Source organism: Aulostomus chinensis, chromosome 11 (assembly GCF_037954235.1).
Source record: "Aulostomus chinensis isolate RoL2024-O1b breed Wild chromosome 11, RoL_Achi_v1.0, whole genome shotgun sequence".
NCBI classification, from domain to species: Eukaryota; Metazoa; Chordata; class Actinopteri; order Syngnathiformes; family Aulostomidae; genus Aulostomus; species Aulostomus chinensis.
In genome coordinates this window covers 4,289,741-4,311,248 of record NC_141330.1, presented here as the reverse complement: position 1 = coordinate 4,311,248, position 21,508 = coordinate 4,289,741, and the positions used below count along the sequence as shown (strand labels likewise).

At 45.6% G+C, this 21,508-nt stretch overlaps 2 protein-coding genes across 4 annotated transcripts in view; one reads left to right on the top strand and one right to left on the bottom strand.

The window, feature by feature from the left end:
• The first annotated feature begins 365 nt into the window (after positions 1-365).
• Positions 366-5,902, top strand: LOC147252895 (vitelline membrane outer layer protein 1 homolog). Its single transcript, XM_086217075.1, has 5 exons — positions 366-676; positions 2,131-2,243; positions 2,814-3,120; positions 3,733-3,781; positions 5,885-5,902. Exons 1-4 carry the CDS (start codon positions 464-466, stop codon positions 3,733-3,735), a joined length of 636 nt encoding a protein of 211 aa, XP_086073201.1. The 5' UTR covers positions 366-463; the 3' UTR covers positions 3,736-3,781; positions 5,885-5,902.
• Positions 5,903-7,798: 1,896 nt separating this feature from the next.
• Positions 7,799-21,508, bottom strand: part of rftn1b (raftlin, lipid raft linker 1b) — a 122,062-nt gene continuing 108,352 nt past the window's right edge. For all 3 annotated transcript variants that reach the window (XM_086217800.1, XM_086217799.1, XM_086217801.1), the window contains 3 exons: positions 20,608-20,711; positions 14,350-14,425; positions 7,799-13,611 (listed from right to left, as the gene is read on the bottom strand). In XM_086217800.1, the coding sequence (XP_086073926.1) occupies positions 13,000-13,611; positions 14,350-14,425; positions 20,608-20,711 (792 nt within the window). In that variant the 3' untranslated portion in view covers positions 7,799-12,999. The remainder of the gene's footprint in view (positions 13,612-14,349; positions 14,426-20,607; positions 20,712-21,508) is intronic.

Genomic DNA, 21,508 nt, shown 5'->3' with positions numbered 1-21,508 from the left:
TTGCGTCGCAGGGGTCTGAGACACTCCGCCCCTCTTCTCATAGACGTGAACCGGATTCATGACGAGCTCCTGATGTGTTTTCACTCTCAGGCGCACAGATGATTGTTACTGACATGAGAACCAGCGGCAGGGCCGTGACCTTGAATGAGGGTTGGGCTGAGACAAGAGGAGAGCCGCTTCCGCTGAGGTGAAGAGCTAAGAGAAAAAAACAAGTAGCGGTGTGAGATTGAGCTGATCGGGAGACACAAGCTGGACGAGGACGAGGTCTTGTTCTGAGCGTGCGTCTCCCCCGGGAGCTGCCAGCACAACAGAGTCCCGTCGCCCCAGAACGTCGCTGAGAAGAACATCTCCTTCCAGCACCGGCTGTTCGTTCCCAGGCTGCCGGGCCACCTTGTAAATGATTCATCAAACGGGAAGCTATATAATAGCGCCCAGGTTGAATCTGTGTTAGTTGGCCGTCAAGATGGCAGGTCTGCTCGCTGTTCTGGTCCCCGTCCTGGCTGTGTTGGTGTGCGGGTCGTGTGGGGAGAAAACCTTCTTGCAAAGAGCTGGCGTGGCCTTCGCTGACAGGCAGTACCAGTCGGTGCTGACCGTCAACAACGGGGAACTGTTTGGAAACTGGACCTGGCCTGAGTTGTGTCCAGACAAGTTCTTCGCTGTTGGATTCAGTGTCAGGGTAAAGACTCCTCTCAATCATTCCAGATACTTCAAAAAATAATAATAATTTTTTAAAAAACCTCCATGACCCTCACAGTGTTGAAGCTAATATTTCCTTAAGAGAAGCAGGCAGTTGAGTTTTTTTACTCTTGGCGTCGATGCAGATGTCACGCTGCGGCGCGAGGAGTCCAGGGCCGCCCACGAGAGATTCATCGTGGACTTTGAGGGAAAAAAAAAGAGTCAAAATGTCAAGAAGGAAGTCGACGTTCTGAGACTGTAGCAGCCGGCGCGTGTGACTGCTTCTACCAAAATGGCGTGCAGGCAGTCAGGTGAACTGGCGAAACGGTAATTTTAGCCACAAAGAAGTGCTCTCTGCTTCAACTCACTGTCGTTACCAGCGTTAAGACTTTGAGGAGAAAACTGCGTCTGTTCCCAAGGATGAACCACACAAGCTTGGAGGAGAATTCAAGACGCCTTTTTTCTCCAAGTGCAGGATTTATGAGTCTGAGGTTCCCTAAAGTGGGTTGGAAAGACGATTTCTGGAAACCAAAACAAAACAACAACAGCAACAAAAACCAAAACAGTTTCTGCAATGATTAAAAAAGCCTCAATAGTTAATAGTTAAGGTAAGAAACACGAGCATGAATCAGGTGAGAGGGAGCTTCCACCCTCCCCAGTATCTCTTTAATTAACTTCTAGAGTTGATGAAGTGCAGCGACTCATCTGTGAATCCGTGTCCTCGGATGGTCGTTGTTGAGTTAAAAGACTTTAAACTAGAGTGGGTTTTTTTTAAAGCTTTCTTGCTGAGATGCTTTTCACATCAAGTTTGACCTAAAACAACATCATAAAACTCTTTTTTTTTTGGTTGTTTTTTTTTGGTGGTTGTCTGTCCTTCTTTCTATAATAACTGCAGAGTCCCAGGCCTCATTCTGTGTCAGAGTCAGAGATATTCCCTCAAGCTGTAATTGTCAGACGACGAACGTCCTAATTTTGCTGGAATTAATGCCATCCGGGGGAAAACATGAGCTGCACCGTTTCGAGAGCCTCTCTTGATTTACTAATTCACCCAGAATGAGGACTTGGGGTTTTCCTCACATTAGTAATTCATCTCACACGAAGTCAACCGTATTCCTGCTAACCAAACACAAGGCCTCCCTCCTCAGCTCCAGTGAGTCAAGTCCAGTGCATTCTATAAAACAACAGTTAAACCTGCCTCAGATGTGACAAACTGTATCTCATTGACTGAAGTTTTTAAAAAAAAAAAATTTGTAGCCTGTTTGAACTTTGACAACCTCAACTTCCCGGCTTTAGCGCGCCATCATTTGTGCCCGTAGACTGTCTTCCTCCCGAAAGGTGGAGTGGTTCCTGAATAGCTCTCGGCATCTTGTCACCATCAGGTACATTAGTAAACATTCCTGTCAGGCGTGAGCACAGTTCTTTCTTCGTTCTGGGAAATCTTGTGTGTTTTTTCAGGTGGAGCCCAACCAGCACGGGTCAGATGACACCGCTCTGAACGGGATCCGCCTCATCTGTGCCAAAGATGGGAACCGAAGCTTCCTCTACTCCGTTGAGTCCCACACTGGCCAGTAAGGAACAACAGGAAGTTGAAAGTGTTGGCATTTTATTGGTGGACATTGACCTGTGTGCATCGTTTGGGTTTTTTTCTTTTCTTTTTTTTTTTTCAAGAGTGTTGTGTTCAATATGACCCTGCTGTTCTGACACAATTACAGTTATTTTGGTTTGGCAGGGCTCAGCGGCGCGAATCGATGACAGACGTATCAATAGACACACTTTCCTTGAACCTCTTTGAGCATCTTTGCCACTTGCGCTAAAATGTTTTTTATTGATCTACTGAGACATGCAGGGGTCTGTTGCTGTCTTCAGATCTGTCCTGTGACTGAGATCCTGGATCTCGGAGGGACTCGCCTGGCTGGACTTTGTGGGGCAGATAAGAGAGGGAGGTTTTTTTGTTTTTGAAAGCGGGAGGAAGTGGTGAACTGGCAGTTCCCCACCGCGTTCAGAGGGGGAATGAAAACCAAGGTTCTGCCAGGATTGCAAATGAGCTGCTCTGATGTTGAAGTGATGTGTGCACCCACGTGTTGGCTCTCTTCCTGATTTATCTTCCTGATGTGCCGTGTTCCCGCTCTCCCGTCCAGCTTCGGCGACTGGTCCCAGCCTCAGTACTGCCCCAGTGGCGTTCTCAGCTCCTTCCAGCTCCGCGTGGAACCCCATCAGGGACTCTTTGGCGATGACACGGCCGTTAACAACATCAAGTTCCGCTGCAGCAGCAACCCGGTGCTGGAGGGGCCCGGCATGGACTGGGGCGAGTACGGCCACTGGAGCCAGAAATGTGGTGATGGAGGGATCTGTGGCATCGAGACCAAGATGGAGGAATACCAGTACGGTCTGGATGACTCCAGCCTCAATGACGTGCGCTTCTATTGCTGTTCCAAGTACCAGCAGGTAGGTCAGCTTACCAGCAAGGTGTTTTACTCTAGGACCTCCATCCTCACGCTCCCTCTCCAGGGCCTTGGGGCGACCGAGGAGGGCGACACCCCTCTATTGCTCCCGTTTGTGGAGGTGTGGCAGACCGCAGGGAGTTTCTTTCGACAAAGAAAATTGTTTCAAACTAATCTTTTGAGAGGAGCAATTCTCATCTCAGACGTACGTCTCCGCTGTCTGCGCCTCCTTTGCTTTTATTGTAACTGTTACTTAAGGAAGTCTTTGGTGGTCAAAGGTCAAGTGGCAAGGTCACTGTGTGCAATATCCCAGGAAAGCCCCTGAAACTCAGCGGTGACCTGAAAAGGGTTCTGAAGGTCAAAGGTCACGATGGCAGGAACACATGGTAGAGTCTAGTATTTCTGTTTTTGTCTGTTCCTGAAAAATCCTGAGCACAGCGTGAACGTGGTTGTGTTACTGCAGCGTTTGTTGATGAGCGACATGAGGTAGCGAACCCAGGTGACACCAGCAGGCCTGGGCTTTGGCGTTAGAAGGAGTGGAGAGGGGCGATGTCACGTCCCCGCGTTTCTTTCATTTCCCACTGCTTGACTCATGTTCTCCTGTCTGTGTCGGCAGTGATCGGCCGGCGATCCCATCCACCACCTTGAACTCCACCTTGAAGACGGTGAATAATAAAGTCCTGGTTTAAACCGCTGCTGCTGTCTCTGTGATCGCTCCCCTGAACCCGCCCGCCGTCTCATTCCCTTCCATTTTCAAACACAAATAAGATCAGACCGTCTGCAATCGACTGTTTGTGGCGACATCCGGCGCCAAGCCGAGTGTCACCTTCAGCAGCAAAACAAGAAGATTAAGGAGCTCCTCTTGAAATCACACACCCATCGGGAGAGCCACTCCTCAGATCATGTCACCGTCTCCTCACCTCTCATCGCCACGAGAGCTCCGTGTTTTCATACCCGGGTCGAATGAACCAATGAGCTCACAGCAAAGTCATAATAACACAAAACAGAGCCGCTGACACAGGCATTTCACCCAACTCCTGCAGGAACTGAAGTAATTAAGAAATGACAAGAGAGAGGGTATTAATTAATTTACAGTTTAAAGCCTGACAAAGGTTGATAAGACGCAGATTGGCACGCGCGGAGGTAATTGTGTTAATTAATTGGTGAGTTGTTAATCTGCTAACACAGACTGCGTGCGGAGGGTTGGGGAGGAAACTTGAGAATGTTATCAAACGCGGCCGTAATGGTTTTCAGAAGATTTTGCAAGTCGAGGCAAAGTGATTAGTGTGGAACTCCCAGCTACGCCCAGCGGCTCTCCGGTATGGTAATGAGTGACCCGCTGCTGACCTCGTAGCTCCGGGGTCAGAGGGTCTTCATCAGAGTCGGACGCTCAAGCGCACCTGTTGATCTCAGGGGAAAAAAATAAAATTAAGATGCAAATATCAGCAGTTTGAGGACGACAGCAGGGTTTCTTTTTTGGTAAAAAAAAAAAAAAGAAAAAAAAGAATTAATGTTGAATGTGAATGAACAGACACACAAGAGCCTTTATGGTGCGTTCACTGCCAGGGTGGAAAAGTGACTTTCCTTTTTTTTTTTTTCTTCTTCTTCTTCCAGCAGTCAAATAGTTAATATTTTACCAGCCATTCTAGATTAGGAGCATGTAGCCGCTGCTAATTTTGGGTCCTTCCACTTGTACGTAGCCATGTCGGAAATAAAGTATATAGTTGCAGTCATATTTGACTCAGGCTTGCACCTCGGCCCTTTTTCGGCCCACTGTCTTGTGCGGTGTGTGTTGCTCCTGAAGTCATTAAATCTCCCAGGTGTTGTATCATGTAAGCTGCTTTATTGTGAAGCACTTTGGAGACGCTTTCCCCGCAGTGACGTATAAAACAAATGAAGATTCTTGTAGTTCGTCACTAAAACACACCACAGGGGAGCAGCTGTGTATTTTGCTCGGTTCTACTCGCAGCCACTAGATGGCAGTGCTGGTACGAGTGGGATGGGGGCCCACGTCTCACGGGGGACTATCACAGCATGACACATCCAATATAAACATCTTCCTCAGTTGTTATAAGTGACTTGAATGTTAGATCAGCGGATTCAACAGCTAGTTTGCCTCCTATGAGACGACAGTCTGCACTGAGTTGACCTTCAGCCTGAGTACTGCATCCACTACTGCGATCATGGAGGGGAAAAAAAAGAAAAGAAAGGAAGCTTCATCATTCAAAAGATGCTGCCCTCAGCAAGTCATGGTAGAATTACACCCAGGTTCTAGCGTGCAACAGAAGGCCCGGGGTCATAAGTTTAATATAATAACCCTTGGTGCTGAATGTGTTTGTGACCAGCTTATCGGCTCACCTGTGGTTCCCAAACCGCCTGCAGAACCATTAAGGCCTCCTCAGCGAACCGAATGCATATGTGTTTGTGGTTCCAGGCGAGGCTTAATGACCTGGTGATCTCCCGGGCGCTGAGCTCATGACTAATAGATGGCACACCGGCTGTGGCGGCTCAACTGTGACTGAAGTTCATTCCATAAACTCAGTTTAACAGGGTTCAATGTTAAATAGCATTGTTGTGATGGAGAAACACCACCAGTGGAAGAAATATAGACTTGATCTACATGGTAATTACGGTAATAACCAGACTTAAACTCATTTCTGTGGGTTCAAAGGGTTTTCTTCGCTTCGCTTAATAGTATTTGTATAATTTTGTGCTCACCAGACTGAAGTTGACATTTTCAAGTCCAGCCTCTCTCTGTGTTTCTCCAGGAACTCTGCGTACGATGCTGCAATACAGGATTTCTAAGACCTCGTTATTTGCTGGTTAATTAACGCTGAGCTAGTTGGACTGATGAGGGCCAAACATTCAGGCTGCACATCTAAAGATTCTCAAGGTTGGAGCCAGACATGTTCTTGGGTCCAATCTCAGCTATGAGGAATTCTCCCCCTCTAATATATCAGGCTTATCGGTTCGGGGAGTGAAGAACTGCTCCGCTGTCTCGGGTCTTGTTTGGACTGCAAATCAGATTTTTGGCATATCCGGATTGTTTTCAGACAACCTGGACGGCCAATGACCACATGAAATCTGATCCAAACTGCATTCGGAAGTGGTTTGAAATCCGATTAGAATCCGATTCATCCACACTAGACGCTCTGGACACTCAAACAAGATTTGTCTTGTGTCAATTCCTCCTTAAGGCCACAATAAATCTGATCTCCATCCATCCACTTTCTATACTGCTTACCCGTTGAGGGTTGTGGGAGGGGGGGTGGAGCCAATCCCAGCAGACACTGGGAGAGAGGCGGGGTTCACCCTGGAAGGGTCACCAGTCCACCACAGGGCCATCAGGAGCAATCAGGGGTTCAGTATCTTGCTCAAGGACACTTGAACATGGACACCGGGGAAAGCGAGGATTGAACCAGCGACCCTTCGGTTGCTAGACGGACGCTGTACCTCTGAGCCACGCTGCCCCCTAAATCTGATCTCAGACACAGAAGTTACAGTGTGCACAGAATGAAAGCTCTGATTAGAGCTGAGTCACATTCGCCTGCAGTCGCGACGAGGCATCAAGCTTTATTGCTTCATGTCGACATGTAAAAAACACTCCGTTTTTTTTTTTTGGGTGTTGTTTAGACACCGGTGTGCTGAAGGACATCGCACACCCAACAATCAGGCTCCCTGAGGAGGTCAGGGTTTCATTTGTCTGTCTGTCAACAGGATTATTCTAAAACTAACAGGCTGATTCTCACTAATCGTGGTGGAAGGGTGGAACATGGCCAGACATTTTCATTAATTTCCCAGGAAATAGATCCCCCCCGGAGGTCTGCGCCCTCCGAGTGCCCTTCTTGAACAAACAGCCACAACATTCTCAAAGTAAGTTGTACGCTGCTCTTGATCCGCTGGAACTATGTGGAATGTTTTGGTCCCTTCTGAACGGCCCGTCTGAGCCCCCCCCCCCCCCCCACACACACACCTGAAACAGGTGTTTATTTCAGACTAATTTTTACAAAGTTTCCTACTGGGACTCAACGGCTGTGGAGACAAACGCTGGAACTCGACACTGGCCGTCTGAAAGAGACGCCAGTTCCGCCAGCTGACGTCATTGTGTCTTAAAACGGTTCTTTGTGTTGGTTGTACTATTTTATCTTTATCCTTCCTGTCATTACCTCAACCGGCGGGGGTTCTGCTGTCTGTTAGTCAGATAACTCCAAAAATAAATAAATAAATAAAATTGAGGAAGAATTGATTTGATTTTTATTGGCTCTGGATCTCGTGATGTCATGTGCTTTTTTTGTGTGTTTTAATCACTGAAAAGGCAAAAATAAAAGCCTGCATTCATGAATATAATCAAACATTTCTCTTTTCCTCTTAATACTTTGTTTTACCCACTTCTTTTTTTCATATCCTGCCTCTGAATTTTCCTCATTTCCTGTTTATACTGGGTCTATTTATGCTGACATAAACGGGAATTGTTCGTACGTCGTGTTTGTTTTAAAAGTGCTTTACGCATTGAATCAGATTAAGATCATTTTTAGCTTTCCGACGATGAGCCGCACGAGCGCCCATGACAGCGGCTCTGTTGTCCTGGTTGTGGTTCATCCGAACCTTAGCGGGTCAACGAGCTCGTGGGTTCGACCTGCAGCTGAAGAATCACTCCTGAGTGCTTCGCTCTGGAGGATCCAAGTTCCCTTTGGCAGCAGCCGCCTCCACGAAGAGGAGACGCGTTTCCCTTTGACTCAGAATAAGCGAGCACACGTGTACACATTAAATATAAATCATTTTTATAATATACAAATTGTACAGATGTCATGAGCAATAGGAATGCGGACATACTCAGGATATCAAAGATAAAGAATATTTTCTCTTCCTGGATAGCAAACACTGCTATGCAAGTGACAACAGCACACGATCAAAGATACTCAACATTCAAAATGGCAGCCGAGGTTGTTTTTTTTTTTTAAAAAGAAAAAAAAAGAAAAGAAAAGACAAAAAAAGAAAAATAAAACTATCAGGGACAAAAACATAAGAATACATTTTCCAGAGGTCGTGAGCAAGCGCACACAGAAAAATGGTGGCATCCTACATTTGATCATGTTCTGTCATTTCTATTTTGCCCGTTTCACATCATAGTAGCACACAGGAAATGAACCATCACGTTATTACAGCATTACCAAGAACGATTGCACCAGTGCCACTACTGAGGCTCAGAGACAATTATGCTGATATGAGACAGGAATCTGTATATTTTCTACACAAATGTGCGGAGCTGCAAATGTATATTTAAGTCTAACATTAGTCAAACGGCTCCTTCTTTTCAAGGACGGCTGAGTTAACATGGTTCAGCATCATTTAACTGATGAGGTGTCAAAGTCTGCCTCGCTTTTCTCTCCCTGTCTGGAGTTTTTTTTTTTTTTTTTTTTCTTTCCCACCCTCTTCCTTCATTTCAGACCAAACAAAGAAAAAAAAAAATCACAATTACCCACAATCCCTGGAGTGCGCTCATGTCAGAGGTTAGACTGCATCGCAGCCAGTCAGCTCTTATCAGGGAAAGATGGAGCCCCGAAGGCCGTGGCCTCAGGTAGGATCGACGGATACGGGGCAGCTGTCAAGGTTACAACAATCTGTCTGCGTGGAGCTGGAATGGCGGCGGCCGCGGAAACGCAGAGATGCCATGTGAAATCATCTTTCCTGCTTTGCTGAGTTTCCAGACTCTTCTGCCCTTGATACAGCAGCGTGTGATCAGTCTGTTTTCACAGGATGCCGACGGGGGGATAAATGTCACAGTTTCAGATTTAAAAAACAAAAAACAACCAAAAAAAGAGAAAGGCAGGAATACTGGAAGAAAAAAAACATATTCCTAAAACTGACGGATGAGAGTTTTATCTAAACGCAAGGGAGCACGAGGAATCGGAGTGAAGCAACGTTATGCAACGGCTTTAACTCAAAGCAACAGCTTCAGCTCATTTTGATGGTGAACTGACTGGTAACGGGGAGAGTGGCGGCTCCCGGGCCTCACGCTGCGTCTGGAGAACAACAACAAAACAGGATCTTTCCAAAACAAGTTGTTGCCCTGACTAAACCGGACCAGACCTCGACCCAGGCGCTGAAGCGTCACAACACGTCGCTTTCAGACGTGGGCCTCACGTAGGTTTGCAGGAAGCACAGACTGAAGTCAACCAGCTTTTCAGAGAAAGACGTGAAATGACCATGAAAATGACCACGACTGGGACTGAAGGTTTTGGTGAGGCATCAGAGAGGTTACGGTCTGGTTCGGTTTAAAAGAGCTGTTAGAAACGGGACACGGTTCTATCAACTGTCTCCACCTCAGTGTGACTTCCTCATGTTTCAACATCATTAACCACCGCCGGTCACATGATGTTACTGAGCAGCAGTGCTGTTTCACTGGGAGCTGTGGTTTGTGCGGCCTTGTCCGCTGCCTCATCCTGGGAAAATATCCAGTTGATGAGATCACTGCTGGTGTCTGCTGCTGCAGTCACCCAGGACGTGACGGCGACTTCGGGCTGAGTCTGCTTCAACTTCACGGTCTAAAAAGCGAGTAAAAACCAACACAATCAGAAGAAGAGAACTTCTCCAACAGCTCCACGGCGCCGCAACCACGTACGCCGCCATCTCGACTCTGTCAGCGCTCAGATGTGAACAGAACACGACGTCCCAGCGACCTGCAATCACCTCTTGTGGCTGCAGAGGCCGCTGTTGCTGCTGCGCCCCGACCGCAAGTCAAAGCTGCTCATTTTGTCACTTTAAGTCTTTCTCAGACATTCATGATGACCTGCGGTGAAACTTTAGCGTCCTAATAAGGAAAAGTGACACTTGAGTCTTACTTGCTCCCCGGCGGCTAAATGCAGTAAGTGCTTATTAAAGCTGAAACGGCTGAGAGAATTACGGTTAAAAAAAAAAAAAAAAAAAAGGGAAAACAAGTGAAAAGAGAATATCATGTTGTTACTTCATATCTTAATTGAGTATCTAGAGTGGTTATTTGTCATGTGCTCATGCAAAACCCTGTGTACAGCCGCGGAAAATCAATTCTGGCTCAAATATGACCCTTGACCTCGCTTGCCATTAGCGATTACCTCACGCTCACGGTTCTGGGCTCCGTCAGCGCGGAGGGGCGGGAGGACAAGGAGCATATGTTTCAGGGGGTCGCACACGCGGTGACCCCCCGGGGTTTAAAACCAACAACAGCCCTCGGGAGGTAGCTCGAAGCATCAGTCAGAAATACATCTTTGCAAGCTTTAGCGGAACAGCAGAGGCAACGTAAAAACCCACAGTGAAATCATACGATTTAAGAACACACGAGAAAAAAAAAGAAGCAATCATGTTCAGAACATGTTACACCTTCAGAACAAATCCCAAACATATCACCTTCATGTAGACAAAGGCTACAAATCTTTTATCCCCTCACTCTGATTTCCAGTAATAAAACATGGAACAATAAACTCACCTTCAAAATACCAACACCGACTGTTTCCTCTGACTAGAACAAACGCAACACTGAACTCACCACTGTGCCTCTAACAGACATGTCTAATAGCAGATTGTGGACCATTTACAGTTTAGTAATAAGGCTAACCTGGTCACAGTTTTGCATTCTATACGCTACACAAAACATTAGCCATTTTACATTGAAAACAATCTCAGCGGCAGGTGGATTCATCCACCAAAGAGAGAGCACTTTGTCAGCGTAATCGATCTTACTTGGGTGTAATTGAGGACTTTCATCCCTCAGAAGGAGACATTTTTTCACGTCCAAGCCACCATCTATCCTCATCCAACAGAAGCTACAAATTGTGACAGATTAGCGTCTGCATGAGCAGACAGCAGGTAGTTCAAGTCCCTGGCTGAACCGAAGGGTTCTGACTTATTTTATGATGCTAAATCTAGCATTTTTAGCCCCTCAGTGCAAAAGACTTCAGAATCCGAAGGCGATTTCCTTTGAAATACCGAGGTGTGTTGCTGTCAATAGGCCCCCCCCCCCACCCCGTAAGTGACCTCCATTATAAATGCATGATTCCTGACAGATACCCTACTGACAAAACCCATTAGTGAGCTAATGAGAGCTCTATGCTGTGACTATTAGCACCTCCCTCCTTTTCCAAGCCCATTCCCCCTTTAAAAGAGAACGTCACACAATGCCAAGAAACAGCACCTCATGACTTGTTTTGTCAGAGCTGATGTCTGGTAACGGGTGCTTAAAGAGCTGGAGGTAAAGTAATGGAGGAAAATCTCAACGGGGAATGTGTGACGCAAACTGCCATTACTTGAAATGGACCTATTCGTTTCTTTTATTTGACTCCCTTATGCACCGTCGTCTTTCTTCTCCGGTCACAACCTCTTTCTTCAGTCTCCCGCTAAGTCTTCAGTTTTGGTTTCGGTAAACAACAACCACTCCTTGAGACCACCGACTGGAAAAGTACTTAAAATGAGCAGAAATAAATCCTGTGTGTAAAAGATGAGTTCGGATTTGAGTTCTGTCCTCCAACTGCAAACATTCAGCTGAATATCACATCCTGGTGGAACGTGGCTTTGAATAAGGAACATTCTGTATGCAAGGTGAGCTTCGCGTACCACACTAAGGAGTGGTTCCTGGCTCTCTTTGAAGCACTTGATGGCTTAGAGCTCAGCATAAACAATTATCTCTTCAACCTACTTTGGATTGCCTGTCGCAAAAAAAAAGAAAAAAAGAAGAAGCCTTCCCCATCACCTCCAGGGTCCCTCCACGTCATTACTTTACTCTGGAGCACAGAACGAAGGAACAGGAAATGGGGATGCAGTCTGAGATCAGACTTTCCTGCCTTGGAACTGTCAGTTGCGTGGACGAGGCAGGTCAGCGTCTTTGTCAGGGTTCTTTCCTCGAGCTTCAAAAGCTGAAAAGAGCTGATCCAACTCATCAGCTGTCAGGTGGCGGGAACAGGTGCTGCCGTCAGAGGAGACAAGAAATTCATTGTCTCAGGACTTTTTTTTGTGTGTGTTTTTTTAGAGGGGCTGGGGTGGGGCGGGGGGCAGCTCAAGCACTCTTCAATCCTTAAGTCCTTTCAAAAACACTGCTGTTTGTTCTGGTTAGCTAATGAAACCCAGCGGGACAAACTGATATCTGATGACTGGTGATTATCAATCGTTACGGCGTCTTCAGCTCTCTAAAGGCCTGGTCACGCCAACTTCCCTGCTAACTAGAACCCCCTTTTCCACCGGCCCAAACAAAAACCAAAAACAAAGCTGCTTTTGTCTGAAGGGGGAACGTTTAAATGCATAAAAGCCGGGATCAAATAACCCTTCAATAATCAGCTTTGATCGACACTGAAGTCAGCACAAAACCGGCTTCGAGGCGATAGTTTGCAGTCGTCTTCATGCAGTGTGCCTGCGTCCAAGCGGCACGCCAGCGCCTCTCACTGCCCTCCGTGCTGCTTCCTAGCCCACTGTGGGTTTAAAAAAATGAAATGCAGTCCTTCAACTCGCTTTTGGGGGAAGGGTCAGTCTGATTACTTTGAGAAAACCCTTCCGTACACTGCGCTGTAGATAAGGAGTACAACTAGTTAGCTTTGCCCCTGCCAGGACAAGCAGGAGTGACACGACCAGGCCTCTGCACTGCTGCGTCCTCCAAACGACCACGGCATCAAACCCCCCTCATCCACTTGGTCAGCCTGTCCTGCCTTGGATATATACATTCAGTATGTGTGGTTATACAGTAGGACGGATATGTGAACTCCTTCCATAGCTACACAGGTTGCAGGGGAGGGCACTGCAGCGGCGGGGAACCCGGCCCCGTTCATTTGGATCTGCGAGAATGCTGAACAGGTTTTTAAAAGGGGGACTTTTAGAGGTATGGAGAGGAAAAACAACAACAAAAAACTTGATTTTTTGGGTGCTACTCTTGTGGGCTTTGATTGGCCGGTGAATCCACCATGGCCGTGACCTCCTCGCCTGCTGATTCTTTAGTCTTGCATTTGACCACGTTTTCTTCACTCTCTTCTTTCTCGTCGTCCGACTCGACCCCGTTTTCCATCACAGCTCCCGCTACCTCCTCGTCCTTCTCGTCTTTGGTCTCACTCTCCGTTTCAACAATGGCGACGGTTTCCGTCACATCCTGCACCTTCTCTTCCGAGCCCTCTCGTTCCAGTGCAACCTTTTCTTCCTCTTTCTCCTCTTCTGTGCTGTTTTCTACCACTTTGTCTTCTGTTTCTGCTTTTCCTTCATCTTTCTTTTCCTCAGTCTCAATCCCATCATCAATCTTTCCTTCTTCCGCACAACTCGCCTCCCTTTCTTTCGATGTCTCACTTTCTCTTGCTGCCTCGACCTCTGTTGTGTTCCCCCTGTCATCCGTCATCTTCTCCTCTTCTGTCTCATCCTTTTCTCTGTCATCGAGAATCTTGGGGTCTTCTGAATCTTTCTCAAATTTGCTTTTCTTCTTCTTCTTGCTCTTTGCTGCATCCTTGATGCAGTTCTTGTTGGACTTGCTTCGGGCTTTGAAGATCAGTTTCTGAAACGTGAAGTTTACATTAGCATGTTCGTGGAATGCATATTAAATCTTTTAATACGCTTTTTTTTTTCAGCCTGAAGCAGTAGACCCAGACTTAATGAAGAATGGATCATGGTGGATCTAATATTGCAGGACAACAAGCTAATTCGCACGAGTCTAATTGATACAGAGAAGGAAATAAAAGCCATTTTGAGGGAAATTACTGGCGGCCTTAAGGCCAGGCAAGTCTGACCAAACAATACGAGCAAAAATTCAATGCAATATGCTCTCAATTACTTGAACAACCTCTGCAGGGTTCCACACAGAGATTGAGATAAACTGCAGAGAGACAGGAAAGAAATCTTGTTAATGCTGGCAATTCCCAAAGTCTTAGGACCTCTTAAATTTGTTGTTGTGACGGCAGGCTACATTCTGGTCGCAGAAGGTGTCAACATGGATTTACTCCAGTGTGGACGGAGGTTAGCTTTAAAGGTTATCGCCACTGCTCAGGGTCCCAGAGAATGTATTTCTAGCTCCGCTTCCACAAACACATTTGTCCACTGCTGAAGAATTCCTTCTATCTCAAACAGAGAGGCGTTTGTTCACACTTATCCAGTGTTTGTCTGTTTAAAACAAAAACGTCTGTTGAATTAAAGGTGGCAAAAGGTGACATTGGCCTTGGATACATGGTGGGCGGGTAACAGAGGGACAGGAGACCCCCATTAACCAAGAAATACAGAGGAATGTGAGGTCACGTACCTTGGATTCCCTCCTCTTTCGGCTCAAAACGGGTCTCTGTAGGAAAACAATCTGTTTGGTTGACAGACTTCCATCACTAAAGGACAAAAACAGAGACAGGAAAGGGAAAAAGAAGAGAACGTGAGCCAAACGTGCTGAGTATTTAATCATGCGTACTGATTACCTCAGTGGTGAGGTGACATGACCCCCGGCCAGGCCTCACACTAACAGCAGGGTATCTCAAAACCACAAGTACGAATTCTCATCAAATTTGGTGGAAAAGGTAGGTAATATTACCATTAACCACCGACCGATTGTAGACTCTGGCTCTGTTTCAGGCTTCAGTGGCACGATAAACGCATTAACTGTGTTTTTCTGTACATGTCAGATGAATTTCCATCAAATTCTTTAAATCCTTCTGAAACGTTGAACATATGGAGGACCTGCCTTCAATATTCCTGCGAGAGCTGGGCATCTCTGAGTTAAAATTCTAAGTAGATTCAAAGTACCAAGTTCCTGAAGACAGTTCTGGATCAGGATAAACCTACTTTTACAACCAGTGCCCAATAGCTCCATAGCTAGATAGATAGACAGACAGACAGACAGATAGCTAGCTAGATAGCTACATAGACAGACAGACAGACAGATAGATAGATAGATAGCGAGATAGATAGATAGATAGATAGACGAGGCATTTTCAGTGACTTCCTAGTTTCGTATCGTCATTACAATGACCACTAGATGGCATGAACACATCGACATGGGTTAACACATCCACCACCAATGATGGTCGGGAAAGTCCCTCTGAGTTTTTATCAAAATAAAACGTATAAGCAGGCTTTGATGAGACTATGTTGAACTGAGGGAAGCCGTGGGGATTCTTTGTCTCTACGACCTATCAAGATAGTCAGCGGGTGCTGGCCGCTGCTCACGCTTCACGCTCTCATCTGACAGATTTAAGGAGGTTCGCAAACCTCCTGACGGCCGTCATCTGCCAGCGTCACCGCACCCTCATGTTAGAGTCTTACAGGGAAACAGCTAGCCCGCATGCGAAGAAGACACAGATTTTTAATTTGCAAGAATTTCTGTGTGTAACTCCTCATGAGAAAGGTTGTTTTTTTTTTGTGCCTCTTCTTCTAAACTCAAAAACAAAATCCTCTGATAGAAATGCCACACTCGCATGTTCTGCACAGGATAATCTGCACAAGAACTCATGCTGACAGATTAATCGCGGCAGGAAATGCAGATTCATCTCTGAGTTGGCTTCCTGTCTCACGCCCGGTCTCACTCTTTCATCTGCTCATCTTGTCGTTTTAAAACTCTCATTAACGAGATGTCTGCTCTGTTTTACCTCCCCGCTTTTATCACCTGGAACAGCCTCATTTGTGACAGTTTTATTGTTTGTTTCAGCTTTATTGCTGTTATGGCTCCCCTGCTATTTTTGGCTTAAAAGGAAATATGTTGTCCTGTGCTTCCACCTGACACAAGTTCAATAACACACACACACACACACACACACACACACACACACACACACACTGTCCCAGGTTAAGCTGCCTGCTCAACGTTGCACATGAGGAAAGATAGCTGCTTTATGACAGCTGCACAACCCTAAAAGCCTGCAACAAATCTTGCCATTCTCAACATCAAATAGACTTGAGACTCTCCAGCAGAAGGCTTACTATATAAACCATTCAAAGCCCACCATAACTTCTCTTTTCCATTACCTCCTTCCGTCCACCATCTATCCATAAGCTATTTTCTGGGCTGTCAAGAATGCCGGACGACTTCCTGCCGAATCAAAGCTGAAAACGAGCCGGCGTTCCCAGCTGAAGCCCCAGCCCATTACAGGAGAAAGGAGTGGATGGTTTAGAAAATTACAGGCCTTTACTGAAGCAAGTCCTGGCTGTCACTGTCAGATGCACTATTACAACTTAAGGCCATACAGAGAACAGCCAGGAGGAGGTGAATGTACCTGTTAGCGCCTTCATCTTTGTGGAAGGGGACTAATATACACCTCTGCTGCAAAATGCCACTTGAAAAAAAAAAGACCCATTTTTTTCCTCTAGATATTGTTAGGCTGCATGTCGCCTGTATATTCACCACTGGCAACCCTTCCACGCACACATTGTTCCACTAGTATTCACAAAAAGACAATGTTCACTTTAGGATAAGGGTCATGGAAACTGCCTTTTTAATTGGACTTTTCTGATTTTGCATTTTTGGATTAAGACGTGAGACAAGCTGATATGAGTCTGTTCACGGAGTATTTGATGGGCACATGCACGCAGCGTTTTGAGCATCAAAGGTCCCCGTTCTTGTAGCAGTTCACGGCCCTTTTTTTTTTTTAACATCCAGACGCATACAGCAAATGTGCTAGCTTCACACTGCAACGTAGCCTGCTAAAGTGAGCAAAAAGTAGACATAACTGCACTTTCTACTCCTCGCATTTTCAAAACAAGCCCAGTGCTTTAACATTCGGCAGAAAAAAAATACGATGACAACATGAGAGATTGGAGTTCAGTTTAGGGGGGCAGATATCTTGTTACGGGGGTGTAAACGCCCAAACTCTGTTTGTTACTCGCAAAAAAACTATAAAAGGAGGAGGTTAAGAAACTTGAGGACACCTGCCCAACTCACTCACAGACGAAGTACAACACTGAGAAATTGCATCTAGCGCAGTGACGAAGGTGACGTTCATGGCATCAGCAGCTCAGTGAGTCATTTAGGAGCCTGAAGTGCTTCACTTTTACTTGAGTAAACAGGTTGAGGATGCATGACATGAGTAATGAATGTGTGGCTGTAAATACTGATGTTTAAGACTAAAACCTAGCCAGGTTGATCAATATTTGCTCTCCAGCTAACATGTAGTAATTCATTGTTTTGTCCAGACCGTATTGTATCCTTGCTGTCTGTTCATTTGTTAGTTAATGCTGAGAATTCAGATTTACTGTAGTTAATGGCTCCCAAATGTAATTACCATCTACATTAATTGAATGTGGCGAACATGAATGCGTGCTCTGAGACAACTACATGAATTAATGCGGTGGGGAGAAGCCGCTGAGCACCAGTTAGCATTAATTTCAGATGCTGCTGAGATCGCTGACACTTATCCGACCTCTCCAGATGAAGTGCAGGCGGCAAACCATCAGACTACCCAAAAGAAAAAAGGAAAAAAAAAATACACACACACACAAAAAAAAAAAGAAACGTGCATTTGCAAATTTGCAATTTAGAAACGGGGGAGTCGACAGCACATAAACAAGTGTAATGAGTCTTGCTAATCTGAAATAGATCATCAACCATCACTTCTGCGCACAAAATGTTTTCATGGCAGGGTGAGAAATGAGCTTGTACTGTATCTAGGCCGACTCTGATTAATTAGCCATGTTGTGCTGTTGTGTTGTGGCATTTTGAAAGAGAAGAGAGCGGGAGGGGAGGGGAGGAAGAAACCGGGAGAAAATAGAGAGGTAATTAATCAGCTGTGATGAGAAAGAGAGGCAAACATGACCAGCTGAGGTGGAGCGGCGCGCACGGCCGGTCAGCGTGGAACTCTACATCGAACACCTCAGCAGTGTGACACAACACATCTCCAAGTCTTATTAATGGGGGGGGGGGAGCTGCCATTTTGTCACATCTGTGACCAAGCAAACGCGGACGTCTTTGATGCATTTGTTGGAGATTTAAACGCTATTATTATCAGTCATCGATGATTCAGAGGGCCGGCGTTTGCTGTCTTGAGCTAATACATCATTCTTGTGTGTACCACTGGGATGTTTTCTGCGTTTACTTGAAAAAAGACTTCATCTTGACCTTTTATTGCTGATACTTTATTACCTCCACTAAAGAGGTTCTGCTCTCACCCGCCTGCGTTGGTTCATTTGTTCGTCCGTCGGCAGGATTACACAAAAAGTCCTGAGCTGTATTTCGTGAAGCTTTGCGGAGGGCTGTAGTCTGAGCCGAGGAGGAACCTCCGCAACTCTGGGGCAGATCAGCTTATCATGAAAAGCTGTATTTATTTACTTATTTGACAATGGTGGAAGTTTCCTCTCGTAGTTTGTTGTTCTTGAGGGTAACGTCTACGGTGGCCCTGGCAGCCCAAACACACGCAAGCAGATATTCAGCAAAATTGGCAACAGATGGGCAACACTTACAAAAAGCTGCAAACACACACAACGCATTACTGAGACACTCTGCAAATTCCATTAGACAACACTACAGTGAGTGTTTCCTGAGGGCCCTGAAGAGCGATGAACACATTTCAATACGCTCATTTTAATTTCTTTTTTCTGTCCAGAAGTCATGTCATGACGCCACTGAAGTCGGTTCCGTGCGAGCAATGCTTGAAAATGAGCTAAACGCCAGAGTTTTTGGTCTATTTTGACACTGTGAACTCCAATAAATGTATAAAAACCGAGTAAATACACGCACCAATGAATCCAGGGAAAAGAACATTTAAACAGTTTCAGACATGTAAATCACGTGGCAGGAAACCAAACAGAAAATCAAGCGTTCATTTCACGTTCATGCCGCCACTATTTCCAGTAACAGCCTCAAAGGTCAACCCTTTCTGACCGTCAGCTGATGCACGTTGGGCTCCCTCCGTCCTTTAATCCTCACCTAATTTTCATTTGTTCCCCGACTATATTGTATATCATACGGTATGATAGTCTGCCTGACTCTTGATGTTCTCTTGTCATTGCATTTCCTGATGCCATTGCTCAAAGACTTCCCAACAGTGGATTAAAGAGAAGGAACGTCCCCTATGAGCCGCAGTGACATATTTAACTGATTCAAAACACCATCATCACGTTAAAGAACAAAGTCTGGCCTGGAGTGAAGCCTGAGAACATGTGAGGCCTTTGACCGTAAGCGGATGTGCACTCACGCAGCAGCCATGAGTGATGAGTCAGCATGGTAAGCTTAGCTGGGGAAAAAAAAAGAAAAAAAGTAAAAAGTTGCGAGAGATTTTCCAACAACAGCTGCTGCTTTTCAACTTCCACGGCTTCTGCTGCTGCTCAGCTAGAAGCTGCAGACTAAACTGGAGCAGATTTAGGTCAGTTTCTTCAGAGGGAGCTCTTATTTGTTTGAAAAAACACTCAAACCGACAAGGTGTGTACCTGTTTGTTGACGCTACAGTGAGAAGGCCTGGATCTGCCACGGACTGAACGTGGCCTTGAATCCACTCGTCGATGCAGTCGCAGCTTTAATGAGCATCGACGGAACTTCTGAATCCCTGGATTTCAAGGTTCTCATGATAACGAAGGCACGGTAGCAACGTCTCCAGCTTCACTTTCCTTCACAAACACACTGGAATTCTTGTATGATTTCTCTCGAACGTAAAAGAGCTGACATTTTCCATTTTGACTTTTTTGAATTCACACAACTTCGGATTAAACAGGGTTTTAAAGATTCAGTGTGTTTTTGCTCACACCGCCATGACACAGAGATGTAGTGCGATACGACACTAAAAGCCTATTTTATTGTCTAAAATCAGAATTTTTCATGATTTAAGAGAGACGCTCTTCTTTTAAGCTCTGGGAGCAGTGGTGGAATCTTTTACGCTCGTGGAATTTTGAAGTTTTTATACTCTGGTCATATTCTTCAATGTACCGTGCAATTCTTTGTATATTCTTGATTTGCGCTCATAAAAATACATCGGAAAATGCACAGGTGAAAGACTTGTAAAAGAACTCACTCACTTAAAATGAAAGAATCCTGTAGAGGCTCGAAATAAATTGGAAAGTAGACATTAATATTCAGAAGTAACAAAAGTTTTGTTTAATTTTGTCTCCATCTTTGTTTTATTTTACGCAATCTTACAGTATATCTCACCATAATTTCTTTTTGTGTTTTACTAACTGTAATATCAACAGGTGTGCTCGGCACACGTGAACTCAACTTGCACTTTTTTCTATATTCTGTGTTCATTTATGAACTTTTATTCTAGTTTTTTTTTTTCTTACTTAGATGCACACTTGAACATTTTGCATAAAAATCGAATTTACAGATCAACATTCTGGAGCTTCAACCCTCCAAGCACCTGAATATTCACACAGACAATCAGTGACCAAGTGCTGTGACTCCAGGCTCATCAGACATGCTCGCAGCAACAGTCTAACATGTAAAACAGTGTTTAATGTGTGCTGGATTGCATGGAAAGTGATCCAAATGTGCAGGATGTCTCTAAATCCTCTTATTGCACTTCCACCTGTCTGCCAGCAGGGGTCATTAGAGGTCACCGAATTCTCCTTTAATATTCAGACAAGGGGGATTTACCTGTTTGTCTTGATTACAGGAGTTGGCAGCACACAGGTGAGTCTCCAACCGTACGTGGCCAGCGACTGCAGCAGAGGAACATAATCAGCCTTCACCTGTAAACCCTGCAGAGGACACAAAATGTCTGTTACAATCAGCAGTCGGCTCAAAAAGCCTGAAAGCAGCACGACCCACATCCCCCTCCCCTGTACTGCAGGTTAGCCGAGTGGTTTGTGTGATTACTGCAGGGACGTATCAAGAGGGAGATGCAATCAAGCGCTGTCAGCATCCACCTCTAAACGCTAATCTCAGGTAAAAAGCATTCATGTTGTCGCTATGATCGACATTCACACATGAGGGTTTTGTGTGAGCTCCTTGCTTTCCAAAGCGATGCGCAGGAATCAACTGTCACAGAAACTCCCCGGTGAGTCAACATGGCAACCGTCTCTATCCATGACACGAGTTTGTCAACACAGTAAGTCCTTGAGCAAATACGCGGCTGATGTGAAACTGCTCACTTGTTCGTCACTGCTGTTTCTGAGAGTAACAAGTGAGGCATAATTACGCCGTCTCACTAACAGAAACCAACCGAAGGTAAGAAAGCAGCTCTCCACCCAAGACTCCGATCAACACATGAGGCTAAGATCAAGCGTGGGTCCCCAGCGATGGGGTCAAGAATCCTTACACACAACGAATTATAAAGCCACAAATGTTACCAAAAAAAACCCAAAAAACAATTCAAGTATATGCACAGATTACTTAATCTGGTGTCAGGAAGCACATGCATCTCACACACACACTCGTGGAGGCAACACTGCAGAGAGAGGAAGTGTGTGTGTGTGTGTGTGTGTGTGTGGGGGGGGGGGGGGTTTGCCAATGTTGTGATGTTCAGCACCTGCTGAAAATGAAAAACCGCTAAGCG